The 14,940-nt window shown below is 39.8% G+C and overlaps 1 protein-coding gene and 1 pseudogene across 16 annotated transcripts in view; one reads left to right on the top strand and one right to left on the bottom strand.

The window, feature by feature from the left end:
- The window catches only part of TRIM2 (tripartite motif containing 2), a 181,877-nt gene that overhangs the window by 150,207 nt on the left and 16,730 nt on the right, over positions 1 to 14,940 (top strand). For all 16 annotated transcript variants that reach the window (XM_054554585.2, XM_054554588.2, XM_054554592.1 and 13 more), the window contains 2 exons: positions 12,209 to 12,312; positions 12,556 to 12,723. In XM_054554585.2, the coding sequence (XP_054410560.1) occupies positions 12,209 to 12,312; positions 12,556 to 12,723 (272 nt within the window). The remainder of the gene's footprint in view (positions 1 to 12,208; positions 12,313 to 12,555; positions 12,724 to 14,940) is intronic.
- On the bottom strand, positions 5,652 to 6,701 carry LOC103890525 (annexin A2-like; annotated as a pseudogene).

The raw sequence follows: 14,940 nt of genomic DNA on the forward strand, positions 1-14,940 counted from the left end.
CATGAACATGAGCCATCTTTTTATTTATTTATGTTGTCTTTAGTTTTTTTCATCAATGTCTTACAGTTTTCTATGTACAGATCTTTTACCTCCTTGGTTAAATTCATCCCTACATTGTTGTTGTTAGTTTTTTTTTTTTTCTTGCATTCCTCTTTAACTTTACATTCAAATCCAGTATCTAGTCAAAAGACAACACTCACTATGCAATAATATACCTCAAAAAACATTTCTAGGGCACCTAGTGCCTGCCAGCATTATTCTAGGAGATGGGAATACAGAGATGAAGGAAATGACATCTCTGTCACCCTCTTCAGCTGACAGTTTGGGATGATAGATGTATGAGCAACTAACAGCATGAGATAGGTGATGGTAAGCTGTAGAAATGGGAAGGAATTTAAACCAGGACTTTAATTATGGGTAGGACTTACCCAGGTTGGCAAGCAGAATTGGTGTCCCAGGCAAAGGGACCAGTGTGAAGAAGTACAGAAAGGTGAAGAGGAGAGGACATGATTGTTATTTTGGAGACACATCCCATACAGGGTGAAAAGGTCAAAGGAATTAAAAGTAATGAGGTTGGACAAATCAGCAGTGGAGGCTACTTGAACTCCCTCTGTGCTCTCACACACCTTTGTCCATGAATTCTTTTCCCAATTTTATCTTCCCTCGAAAACCACCTTCTCTTTCAGAATCCACTTTGATTATTGTTACTTATGCCTGGGTCTTATTACCCAAGATGGTAAATTCCTTGAGGTCAAGGATGGTGTCTTTAATCATTTATAATTCCCAAAAAATACCCAGAAGAATGCTTTGCATAAGTACTTTGCCCATTTGAATAGGATAAGTTGTGAACTACCTCATGATTTAACTTCCCTCTCACCACTGTCACGCTCCGGTTTGGAGGCCCAGGAACACACAGTTCAGGTGACAGTGCATTCAGCTGCAGGGGTAATCATTCATATTCACATGCATGGGACTATGCTAGGCAATATCAAACAGCACTGGCCTAAGAACTTGGCTTTTCAACATCCGTACCTTTGACTACAAATCAGTAGAGTTTATGTTATCATTAAAAGAGTTCAACTTTTGGCTGGACGCAGTGGCTCACACCTGTAATCCTAGCACTTTGGGAGGCTGTGGCAGGTGGACCACCTGAGGTCAGCAGTTTGAGACCAGCTTGGCCAACATGGTGAAGCCCTGTCTCTACTAAAAAAAAAATATATAAAAATCAGCCGGGCATGGTGGCACACACCTGTAATCCCAGCTACCTGGGAGGCTGAGGCAGGAGAATCACTGGAACCCAGGAGGCGGAGATTGCAGTGAGCCAAGATCTTCCCACTGTACTCCAGCCTGGGTGACAGAGTGAGACTCCATCTCAAAAAAAAAAGAGTTCAACTTTCTTCTACAATTATGCCTTTGTGCTGTTAGGTATGTGATAACAGAACATTTATGAATTGAATAATCATTTTGTGCATGTATTGAAGCCTGCCACGTGTAATCCAGAAAGCATTCAAAGCCAATCACATACGCATGTGAGATGGCAACGGTGATTCTGCTTTCCAGCTGATAACATACCTACTAAGCTTTTTATAGCATTAATTTTATGCTTAAAGATACATCATTTCATAAAACATGTATTGGTGTTTATACAACAACCCTAAATACATGTATTAATTTTATAGATTCATGACATTCATAATTTTCTGGGCAATACCTTTATATTTTTTGGGGTAATTTCAACTCAGATTTTCATCTTTGCCCATTCATTATCCAGCCCTCTAGTTGGATGTGACTGCTGTTTTAGCACCTTCTATGCTAGGTCATCCTTATGAAAGACGATGAGATGTTTACTCTGATCTAGAGGAGGCCACAGTTTAGAAGGGGGCAGACATGTAAAAGATGGAGTGCCTTCAGTATAAATCAAGGCACAGAAGTCAGGATGGTGGGGGAGGAGGCTGGCATGTGGAAGGAAGTTAAGGAAGGTTCCTAGAGATGACTTTTTTTTTCTTTTCTTTTCTTTTTTTTTTTTTTTTTTGAGACAGTGTCTCGCTCTGTTGCCCAGGCTGAAGTGCAGTGGCATGACCTCAGCTCACTTCAATCTCCACCTCCTGGATTCAAGTTATTCTCTTGCCTCAGCCTCCCAAGTAGCTGGGGCTACAGGCATGCACCACCACCCCTGGCTAATTTTTGTATTTTCAGTAGAGATGGGGTTTCACCATGTTGGCCAGGCTCGTATTGAACTCCTGGCCTCAAGTGATCTGCCCGCCTTGACCTCCTAAAGTGCTGGGATTACAGGCGTGAGCCACCATGCCCGGCCCCTTGAGATGACATTTAAATTTAAGCTGGGTTTAAAAGAGAAATAATTTATCAGATGGAAGGAGGAAAAGAGTGTTTTAGAGGAAGGGAAAGCAGGTACAAAGGCATGAAAGTGAGAAACTGAGTAGTTTGAGGAACTGTAAATGATTCCATTATCTTGGAGCATCAAATGAAATGAGATACAAGCAGAGAGGAGGTTGTTTCCTTGATAAGGAGCTGGGACTTTGTTCTCTGAACCTGTGTTCCTCAAAGTGTGGTCCATAAACCACATGCACGAGAATTCCTTGAGGTGCCTGGTATAATTTAAAATTTCTGAATTCCAAACTGCACTTACAGAACTAGAATCTCTGGAGATGGACGAAAGATCTGCATTCTGCAAGCTCCAGTGCTACTTATGCACACTAAGGTTTGGAAACCATAGTTATTATATAGGTGGTGAGAAGGCTTTGAATGGTGTAATGTAGTGTAGTGACTTACTAAGATATTTACTTTCCAGCAAACCTGGAGGCATTATAGGAGATCTATTGGAAATGTTTCCCAGGAAGCAGGGAGATGATTAAGAAGCTTTTGCAGTAGTCCACATGAGCTATTATAAAGGCCAGGATTAAGAGTGATGTGATGGAGTAGAGAGAAAACAGCATGTTTATAAAATGCTTTGGAAGGAGAGAGAGAAATTTGGTCAACAATTTAAACTCCCAGCTGTTAGACTTGAGTGCTGTAGGGAAGTGATGCAGTAGAGTAGATAGTTAAGGCTGTGAACTCTGAAGCTAGACTGCCCCAACACTGCTACTTTTCTATCTGTGCAATTTTTGGTAAGTTGCTTTGCCTCTCAGTGCCTCGGTTTCCTTTATAAAGTTACAAAGTTTCCTTTGTTTTGAGAATTAAATTAATTAACACCAAAAAAAGCTTGGAACAATGCCTGGCATTAAATAGTGTCCAACACATTTTAGAGAGGCAAAGTAGTTAGTACTAGTTAGCATATTCATAGTTGTAGTCTAGAACTAATAGTTAACATAAATAGAAATATGGTAGATAAAGAGCTTGTCTCAGTCCATTTTCTGTTGTTATAACAGAATACCTGAGACTGGGTAATTTATAAAGGAAAGAAGTGTATTTGGCTCATGGTTCTGGAGGCTGTGAAGTCCAGAGGCATGGTGGCAGCTTCTGGCTAGGGCTTTTGTACTGCATCGTAATATGGTGAAAAAGCTGAAGGATAAGTGAGCAAATGCAAAAGAGACCACAAGAGCAAGCTCAGCTCTCTTTTAAAACAACTCATTCTTGTGAGAACTCACCCCTCCAAAATGGTATTGATCTATTCACGAGGGGTCTGCCCTCACAACACAATAACCCCTTAAAAGCCTCATCTCTCAACACTACCACATTGGGAATTAAGGTTCTAATAACAGTAACTTTTTGGGGGGACCCATTCAAACTATAGCAGAGATCAAAAGTTTAATTGCTCACGCCTGTAATCCCAGCACTTTGGGAGGCTGAGGTGGGTGGATCACGAGGTCAGGAGTTCGAGACCAGCCTGACCAACATGGTGAAACCCTGTCTCTACTAAAAACACAAAAATTAGCCGGGCATGGTGACGGGTGCCTGTAATCCCAGCTACTCAGAAGGCTGGAGAATCGCTCGAACCCGGGAGGTAGAGGTTTCAGTGAGCCAAGATCATGCCATTGCACTCCAGCCTGGGTGACAGAGCAAGACTCCATCTCAAAAAAAAAAAAAAAAGTTTAATTGCTCAGTTTGAATCCCAGCCTGCTATTATTAGCCATATGACTTAGGGGAAATTATTTAACCTCTCTGTGCCTTAGTTTCTTTATCTGTAAAATGGGAATGATATTAAGGTATACCACATATGGTGAGGATTAAAATAATGCATGTAAAGGCTTAGAACAGTGCAGGCACATGCTAAGGACTCAATAAATATTGACTACTATTGTCATTATCATTATTAGCCAAGAAAAGGAAGCCAAGATGAAGAGCAGATATGTGTCAGTTTTGATCTTCCAGGTTGAAGTGTATAGTAGACAGTTTGCAGTATAGGTTTGGAGCTCAGCAAAGAAGTCAGGGCTAGAGACATCAATTTGGAAGCAAAAAGTATAGAGAAGTTACTTTAAATCATGAGCTTCAGTGAAATATCAAAGATAGGCATTGTAGTTCAAGAAGGAATAGATGGGGAATGGAAGCAGGAGAAAGGAACAGGCATTCTCTGAGCCAGGCAAGAATTGCTACTTACAATTCTTAGTAGATATAATATACTTTCTATTCCCAATAACCCTACAGTATCATATTTGTTATGCTGCAGCCAGGCCATACTGGCTTATTCAGTGACTTCATGTTGGTAGCTTGCAATTGGCCTTGATGAAAGCATTTACACTATAGAAATGGGAAATGCTACAAATCAGAGCTCCCCTGGCCTCCCCGGCTCCCAGTCCTTGCCCTGTCAAGAGCCAAATTACTAGGACAACATATAATTATCCTTACTGTTGAAGAAATGGAAGCTTAGAGAAGTGAAGTCCCTGCCTTTTAAATTGCACAGTGATTCCTCTTCATTGAAAATGCCCTTTAACTATTTGGTTTTCCAAAGTTGATATATTTGATGCTTCTAATACTTGAAAACTTAATTGTATGCCCATTGTGAGTGAGTTATTACATTACTCTAATATTGTATTAGAAAACAATCCTGAATGAGTTTAGAGAAATAGCTTAGAGCATCTGTTGATGATGATTTAAAACACAGGGATTATATTTCCTTGACTGTTAAAGAGTTTGCTGACTAGAAGCCATGAGCTGGTTTTATTAGCTATTATACTAAAAACAGTAATTGAACAAAGGGGAAGTCAGATGATGTGGGAGGGAGTGAAAGAATTACAGGTGAATAGTCTCAAATTATTTAATTCATTATACACCATACCTTAATGAGTTGATGAGAAGTTGAATGAAACACTCATTTTACTCTAGAACAGTGTAATTTAAAATGGATGTGTAAAATTGCTCAGCATGAATTCAGAGACTTTATAGGAAAAAATATATATGTATATATTTTACTTGTTTCTAAAGTACAAGTTCAGTTTATTAATCTGTTTATGACACAGTACACAGGAAGCAACGTGTTTCACATCATAGACTTCACTTCCAACTCCTTGGAATGTTCATTTATTTGGCTTACAGGAGAGACTACACAGGAAAGCCAGGCAGTGCTTAGGCAACTAAAATAAGGTTGGTGGCAAGGCTAACGTCATCCTCACAGGAACAGCCACAGGGACTGTTAGTCACAAGCTGGTTTTCTAGACCTGTTAGCTGGAAGCATGGGGAGCACCATTTCTGGACGCTCATGCTGTGTCAGGCTTCAGCCATCTCCACCACACAGGTACAGCACCCTTAGTGTCTTGCTGGATGTAATAGTACAGGGACTTGCTATACTTTCTCTTGAATTCAGACCTAATTTTCAACATGTCCACTTCATTGTGGGAGACCATGATTCTGATCAGGACCTTATCTTGAGTCCCCTTGCCCTTCATGGAGTTGTACAGCCGGTCAGCAAAATACAGGGGCTTGTTCTGAATACACTGGACCAGGTTCAGGAAAGCATTTTCCAGGTCTCCTTTAACCTCTTTCTTGATGCTCTCCAACATGTCATAAGGACTGTAGCTCTTGTACCTATCAAATACTTTCTGGAAGTGGAACATGCTCTGCTCGGTCATGATGCTGATCCACGTGGGAACATCAGTTCCTTTCCTCTTCACCCCAACGTCATAGAGATCCTGGGCATCTTGGTCAATCAGTTCATAATCAATGACAGAGCCATCCTCTGCTCTTCTACCCTTTGCCAGGGCAACCATCAGCTTGCAGAAGTCACCAGATATGTCCGAAATAATGTCCTTCTCCAGATCAGTCTTGTACATTTCCTTGTAGACTCTGTTAATTTCCTGCAGCTCCTGGTTGGTTCTTGAGCAGATGATCTCAATGGGGGAGTCCTCATCGGTTCCCAGCTCCTTCATGGAAGCCTTTAGCTCAGAAGCATCATACTGAGCAGGTGTCTTTAATAGGCCCAAAGCCACTATCTAGGTGGCCAGATAAGGCTGACTTCAGTACTGATACAAGTTCCTTTTTGGTCCTTCTCTGGTAGGTGAAGGCAATATCCTGTCTCTGTGCATTGCTGTGGTTAGTCAAAATGTTGACAGTGGTGATCTCATCTACACCTTTGGTCTTGATGGCCATTTCAATGTTCAAAGCATCCTGCTCAGCATCAAAGTTGGTGTAGGCTTTGACTGACCCATATGCACTTGGGGGTGTAGAGTGTTCACCCTCCAAGCTGAGCTTGTACAGGATTTCATGAACAGTAGACATTTTGAAGGAAGCTGGGCTGGGCACCGAGAGCTGAGAGCATCCCCAGATGCTAAGCTGAAAATGTATTATTTTATGCCCCTCTCCTCTGCCCCACCTCTGCAAACTACCACCTTTCCTCCCTAAAGTATATGAGGAGGGAGGTCATGCTGAGTTGGCATCTTAGGTCATTATAGGACCATCACCCCATCCTTGAGAATCTCATCCTTGGGAACTCTTGCATTTCAAGTGGAAAAAGATGCAACTAATATTGACTAAGTGCTAGGCACTATGCTGTGTTATAGGGTGCAATGGTGAACAGGACAGATGTTGCTCCTGCCCTCAAGCAGCTTACAGTATAGTGAAGGATACAGACAGTTAAATAAAGTATCATGTGTTAAAGGATAGGGTTTTGTAAAGGATTTTAAAGAGAAAACATGATTCATGTGAGCCCAAAATGTAATTATCTTCACCCCCAAAACCCAGAAGAAGCCATGTGTGTATTGGGGAAAAAAGGGTTATGTAAATGATCAGGAGAACCAGGTTTTATTCTTTCCCCTGTCTCTGATGATCTCTGTAATGTGTCTAGCTTCAACATTCTCATCTATAAAATGGGGATGATAATGTTTGTCCTGCTATCTCATGGAGTGGTATGTGAGAAAATGTACATGAAAGTGCCATAAATATGATTGAACATTTTGTTTTCCAGTGATATAATGGGGGTTGTAATTTACTTACTCATTAATAACTTATTCATGCACTTTTTCATCCAGCAAACATTTGTTAAGCACCTACTTGATTGAAGATCCTGTGTTAGATCCTACACTTGGCTCAGTTTCATCTTGTTGCATGATTCCATTCAAAACATCTAGATTTATTTAGCATCAACTTCCTTTTTTTTTTTTTTTGAGATGGAGTCTTGCAGGCTGAAGTGCAGTGGCATGATCTCAGCTCGCTGCAACCACTTCCTCTTGGGTTCAAACAATTCTCCTGCCTCGGCCTCCTGAGTAGCTAGGATTACAAGCGTGCGCCACCATGCTCAGCTAATTTTTTGTATTTTTAGTAGTAGAGATGGGGTTTCATTATGTTGGCCAGGCTGGTCTCAAATTCCTGACCTCAAGTGATCCACCCACCTTGGCCTCCCAAAGTGCTGGGATTACAGGTGTGAGCCATTGTGCCTGGCCAGCATTAATTTCATATTAAGTTGGAGTGGGTGGTGAGAGGAAATCTGCATTTATTGATTCACTATTTCAGTCTAAGGGTTCACTTTATGTAATCTTCCTGAAGGGGTAGGTGGAAGTGACCAGGAAGAATATGGGTGAGAAGCTGTTGAATTAAAAATTCATTTTGTGCTTCATAGGCTAGACTTGCATCTGGAAAAACAAAATCATTTAATTATGGGATTATAGAATAATTGTCAAATTGATTATAATTACTTTAAAAATTCTTGTTATTCATTTTACTAGCTAATATGTAACCATCAAATGAAATATTTTACATTAAAGTAGATAGAAAAATATTTTATAAGTATATATGTGTTTTGTGTTATTTATAGTTGTTATGAAAGAACTAGTTTTTATTATATATTTAGAATACTTTAGAGAGAGAGAAGAGACTTTCTACAAATGAAATAGAATTTACTGAAAAGCTTGAAGAGTAAGGCATGATCCCAAATTATTTCTAACTTCTGGAATTGCCTTAAGACACTTTACAAACACTTGAACATTTCAGCATAATGACAGTCTGCTGTAGTGCTGCATCACCATCAAGATATTTCTAGTTTAACTGTTGGTGAAAATAGTCGGCATCAATTGTCTTCCCAAGTATATGCTAGTGGTGTCCTTTTAATCTTCAGGAGTAACACACTGATTCTGCTGTGCTTTCAGATGGAGTTTAAAAAATAATAATAATCAATAATCTCCAATATGACAAAAGAGTACCATAAGAATCAGGAGATGTTACCAGGAATCCCAACCAGCCATTCAGAAACTGAGCCATGGAGCTTAAGGAAAAGATTTTTTTAAAACACATATTACAAAATAAAAATGGTAGTGCCTGTTTCGTCTAGCTTCTTTCAAAAATATATAAGCAATGTTAGACAAATAGATGCTCCTCCAACCTTGTGATTTAATTTACATGTGGGCAACAGACTCGAGCTCTCCTTAAATTCAAACCAAGAATAAGAGCTGGGCCAACACATTGCCCTTGAGTTCAGCAGAGGTCATGGAACCTCTTTCCAGCAGTGTGGTCTTTTGCAACACAGTCCATTGCTCTTGTGACCTAGTATTAGCAGGTATGGAACATCTCACATTCACTTCAAGCTAAGCATAGAGTCTTCCTTCTCCTTGCTCCGAATGGTGTATTACTATGGAATCCAACTAAATATCTTCCCAAGTTTTAAAATTGTACCCCAAAATGCAACTATTGCCCATTTCTACTCACACTGAAAAAATGTGCGTTTATTTCTGTAAAGAACAAAAAGTGTTAGTATTTTTTCCTCATATTTTCCCTCCTCCAATATCATGTCCATATTTTCAAAAGGAAAACAGACTCTTTTTGACTAAGACACCTCCTTGACTTGTACTAAAGCACTATTTTCTCTGTTTTTATTTTTTCTCTTCCTTTTATCAGCTGCTACTGCCTGCATAGTCTTCTGAATAAAATAGGCATCATTCTAGCAGGATAGACAAAAGGTTAGAGGAAGGAGAGCAGCTGGCAGTTTTTGTCCCTACCGGGACGGCAAGGACAGTAAATCAGTGTTCGTCTATTCTGTTCAGGTGCTTTTTAGCCCCTTCTCTCTTGTTTTTCAGTATTTCTTTCCCTTACTTGTATGCCCTCTAAGCCCTGGGTGCAGTTTCAATTTTATATAAGCAAGAATCTAGAACAGCCTGGGTTTTATAGAGTCACTTCTTTGGTTTATGGTCCATTCTCAGTTAATTGGTCCTCATTTCCTCATCTTGTTTAATTCCATGCTTGTGTTTATCAATTTTTTTTTTTTTTGTAGAGATGGGTTCTTACTGTGTTGCCCAATCTGTCTCAAACTCTTGGCCTCAAGCAATCCTCCTGCCTCAGCCTCCCAAAGTGCTGTGATTACATGCGCAAGCTATGATGCCTGGCCTTAAAAATGTTTTTGATAAATGAAGTTTTTATTCTTAAGAGACCCTGGCTTGTCCATACCACCTTTGAAAAATTATTTCTAAGCTGAGCATTTTAGAATTGTTTCTGTTTCTAGCCCATCTGTTTAGCTGTACCTGTTACCTAGCTATTATTCAGACATAGGAGAAAGACCAAAAATAATATTTGTTTTAAAACAAATATAAAATAAAAATGGCAGTGCCCATTTCATCTAGCTTCTTTCAGAAATATATAAGGAACGTTAGACAAACAGATGTTCCTCCAACCTTGTGTTTTAACTTACATGTGGGAAACTGACTCAAACTCTCCTTAACTTCAAACCATGTTGGCACATATCCTTCAAGGGCCAACCACTCCTTTCCTGCTCCCCACTACCAGAAACAACTCACCATTTCACGAGTGTTCACTGATTCCATATTCATGCATATTATGTGGATTCTATGTGGATCAAGTATCAAAGATCCTTTCTTCTGATACATTTGGATTAAAATATGACAGTATCTGGATCTCAAATTTTTCTTTCACACTAGTGCGAGTAGATGAGATGCAGAGTTAGTGAGTAAACTTGATAGGGTCCATGATTCAATGAACTGACCACCACCTGGGTCTGGTGAGAACCAGCTTGTCTATGATGATTCTGCCCAGCAATTTTGTCGTTGATTTTATTCAAAGTTTAATCCATCACCAATTTCAATTCCTAAACCCAAAAATCTGTTTCAGACAAGTCTATTCCCAAACAATGCTTAAGCAGGTGTTTTACATTAGCCATTACCAGTGCATCCTTGCCTACCCTTTCCTAAGGCACTGCATTGATGTCGAAAAACAAAATAGCAATGGCTTTTTTTTTTTTTTGAGACAGAGTCTTGCTCTGTCATCTGGGCTAGAGTGCAGTGGTGTGATCTCAGTTCACTGCAACTTCCACCTCCCATGTTTAAGCGATTCTCCTGCCTCAGCCTACCAAGTAGCTGGGATTACAGGCAGACACTGCCATGCCCAGTTAATTTTTGTATTTTTAGTAGAGATGGGGTTTCACCATGTTGGCCAGGCTGGTCTTGAACTCCTGACCTCAGGTAATTTGTCCATCTCAGCCTCACAAAGTGCTGGGATTACAGGCATGAGCCACTGTTCCCGGCCCAAATTGCTCTTTTGAATATAAATGAAATTATAAACCTGAAGAATGGTTCTCTCTCTCTAACTATGAAAAATTTAGCTTTCTTCGTGGTCATTTTTGAGCAAAATTCATTGTTTCCATTCATTAATATTTACATCATCCTATTGAAATAAATCATAAAAACTTCTTTTGAAACAAAACCAGATGTCTGTTAACCTGTAGATGATTTGCTGTTTTTCTCTCTGCCTCATCTATTCTTTTAAAAGAGAGCCTAGTATGGCCAGGTGTGGTGATTATTGTGGTATGTACTTATAGTTCCAACTACTTGAGAGGCTGACAAAGGAGAATCGCTTAGGCCCAGGAGTTTGAGACCAGCCTGGGCAATATTGCAAGACCCTGTCTCAAACAAACGAAACAAAACAAAACAAATCAAAAAAAGAATCTAGTATGGGTGGAAATATTTTCTTGGATTAATGAATTTCCTTTTGCCTTTCTTATTTAATCTACAAAGCACCCTGTGAGAATATCTTTTTATAATTTCAGGAAGAATATCCAGCCTGTGAGATATTGAATCTTTGAAAATAATCTATAAGTAAATCCATAATATGAAAATCGCCTACTATTTTTATGACATCTGTGGCCTTCGGTTTGTCAAATGTACTGAAAGCCAAGCATCTACATTTCTTCCGAGAGCTGCTGAGTGAGACGGTAGAATTTTGGCAAAACTGTAAAATAAGGCCCCTCTCCTGTTGTATATCCTTAGGGCAGGGCCCCTTTGCCAGGTTTCCCTCTCCCACTAAAACCCAGAATGGCAGGACCCAAACTGAGTCTGAAGCATCCCAAATGCCCCACACACCCCAAATGCAAACCAGGTCCACAAAGATAGAAGACAGAGGCAGAGTGACCAGGGTTGAGAATGTTTATTGCCATGCCCAAGGCAGCACAGACCTGGCAGATAGCAGTGCCATAGGGTAAAGTGGGAAAGCCATGTCAGACAAAGGCAGGCCATATTAGTTTTTATTATGATGTCTTTGTGGGATCTAAGAATATTTTAAACATGTTAATATGCAGCTACAAATTAATAAGAGAAGATTGACATTTACTTAAAAAAGTGATTTTGCAGAGACTGTTGGTCAGGAAGAGAGGTTTAATAGCATATGGATTAGGTCATTGGGGAGGGAGGGTGCCCTTTTTTTAAAGTATATTTAAAAACAATGCATTCTCAGGTACCTGTGGAAATCTGAATTATTCTCTTGCTGAAACAGAGAAATCTAATCCTTTAGTGCTTAATTTTTATGGTTTTATCATTTATTTTAGGTACCAAAGGAAGAAATAAAGGAGAGTTTACGAATCTTCAGGGGGTAGCTGCATCTACAAATGGAAAGATATTAATTGCAGACAGTAACAACCAATGTGTGCAGGTATAGCCCCTAATTATATACCTTTAACTACTTATATCAATAAAAATAGATATAGTTACATATATTCCTACTTTAGAATTAAGATACATGGTGTAAGGAAAAAAGCTTATGTTTATGTAGACTTTTCTTCAAACAGAGTTTGTGTGTTCTGATCTCTGTATGTATGGCAGATGTTTTTGCCTATGCCTTCCTCAGTGATGCCTGTACTAGTTCACATTCCAATGAATGTAATTTATCTTACAGATATTTTCCAATGATGGCCAGTTCAAAAGTCGTTTTGGCATACGGGGACGCTCTCCGGGGCAGCTCCAGCGGCCCACAGGAGTGGCTGTACATCCCAGTGGGGACATAATCATTGCCGATTATGATAATAAATGGGTCAGCATTTTCTCCTCCGATGGGAAATTTAAGGTAAGATTAACTACTAATTGTTCGTTAAACAATGGAGAGAAGGAATAGGAAATACAAGATGAAATTGCGTATTTCTTTTTTGAGATGCAGTGCAACATTCAACAATTCTTCATACACAAAGACATCTGGACATCTAAGTTTGTGAAGTGAGAGTAACAGTGATAATTTCATAAATCTATTCGTATATATCCTAAATGTGTCTTTGTTCTTTAAAGCAATTAGGTTGCTCAGTCACTTTTTTTCTTTTAAAACCATAGATTTAGAGGGAAACTGGTCCTGTTACCTCAATTCAATGAAAAACAACAAGGTTTTGAAAAGAGTTATTAAGAGGCAGTATATATTTCTCAAATTAGTCTACATGTTGTCACTTAGGAAGTACTTTTTACTTTCTCAGGCCTGTGACAGAGGATATGGGAGAAACAGAATTGTAAAAAATAGTTTCCACCTTTTAAAAATGTACAGGCCCATTTTGGAAAAAAGACTCATACACAAGAAATGACAGAAAACAATTTATGTCAGTCTCTAATGAGTCATACATTGATACAATCTGAAAACATACGTACATAATACGGGATTGGAAAAAAAAAGAAAAGGCTGAATTTCCAGAGAAAATGCAAGTGGAACTACACTTTGAGGGATCCCATTGTTTGATATATTTGCTATCATTCCCAGCATCAGCTTTTTGCAAATAAAAATTTAACTCAATGTCTTCACCTAATTGCCAAAGAGTAGAGAGCCCTCTGGTGATAACAGAAATCTCTCTTATGAAGTGTCATCAAAGAATTGTATCAGCCCGCCCATTTTCTACATTTGTTCATAAGAAAATTGTGAGACACCTCATCAAAGATCTTTGTAAGGGCCAGTTGCACTATGCCTTGTATATTTCCCTGTCCAGCCTACTAGAGGCTTCTATTTCTGTTGACAACATGAGTTTTAACTCAGATCAACACATTGCCATCCCAGCTTATTACTGTTTGGCCATCGGCAAATCGTAACTTCCTTGAGCTTCAATAGCCTCGTTTTTAAAATTTTGATTTAAAAAAGATCTATCTTGGCCAGGCGTGGTGGCTCAGCCTGTAATCCCAGCACTCTGGGAGGCCGAGGCGGGCAGATCACAAGGTCAGGAGATCGACACCATCCTGGCTAACACGGTGAAACCCCATCTCTACTAAAAATACAAAAAAATTAGCCGGCCGTGGTGGCGTGCACCTGTAGTCCCAGCTGCTGGGGAGGCTGAGACAGCAGAATGGCGTGAACCCCGGGAGGCGGAGCTTGCAGTGAGCCAAGATCGTGCCACTGCACTCCAGCCTGGGCGACAGAGCAAGACTCTGTCTCAAAAAAAAAAAAAAAAAAAAAGATCTATCTTGCCTAGGCATGGTGGCTCATGCCTGCAATCCCAGCACTTTGGGAAGCTGAAGCAGGAGGATTGCTTGAGGCCAGGAGTTCAAGACCAGCCTGGGAAACATGGCAAGACCCTGCCTCTACAAAAAATAAAATTAGCCAGGTGTGGTTGCACAGGCCTGTAGTCCCAGCCACTTGAGAGGCTGAGGTGGGAGGATTGCTTGAGCCCAGAAGTTAGAGGCCGCAGTCACCCGTGACTACACCTGTGCACTGCAGCCTGGGTGACAGAGTAAGACCCTGTCTCAAAAGAAAAAAAGACCTGTCTCACAGGATTTAAGCAAAGACTAAATGAGATTTTATGTGCCACATACAAAATAAGGATCTAAGAAATGAATGTTCTTTTCCATGCCGCTAGTAACCCTGTCCAAAAAATGAAGTCTTGTTTGGTCAGCTATGATCTGGGCTTCATGTCCTCACGCAGGTACCTGGTGGTCATCACTTTGTCTAGGAGTTCGGAGATGCTGCTTTTCATAATCCATTCTGGAATTCTAAAGATTACTCAAAGTGTACTCATTGGTTTCTTATTGGAAGAATTTCTATTTTCCTTTTTAAAGTCTTCAGATTGCTGTAGTCCCCTCATTGTTTTAATGAAATGAGTTACGTAATTGTGAAACTCTCAGATTTGAGCCTCTGTTTTGTGTGAGGCAGCATCTTGTCAATTTTGGAGACTGAAAAACTGTCATTTTTTATTCCACAACATTGCATGCAATTCTTCAATCACCCTTGAATTTTTGGTTTCACTAGAAATTTAATGGCTCTGTATGATGACCACATATACATAAAAATCTCCTGCCTTTCTGTAGCTCTAATTTCTTC

The sequence above is a fragment of the Pongo abelii genome, chromosome 3 (assembly GCF_028885655.2).
Source record: "Pongo abelii isolate AG06213 chromosome 3, NHGRI_mPonAbe1-v2.0_pri, whole genome shotgun sequence".
Classification (NCBI taxonomy): domain Eukaryota; kingdom Metazoa; phylum Chordata; class Mammalia; order Primates; family Hominidae; genus Pongo; species Pongo abelii.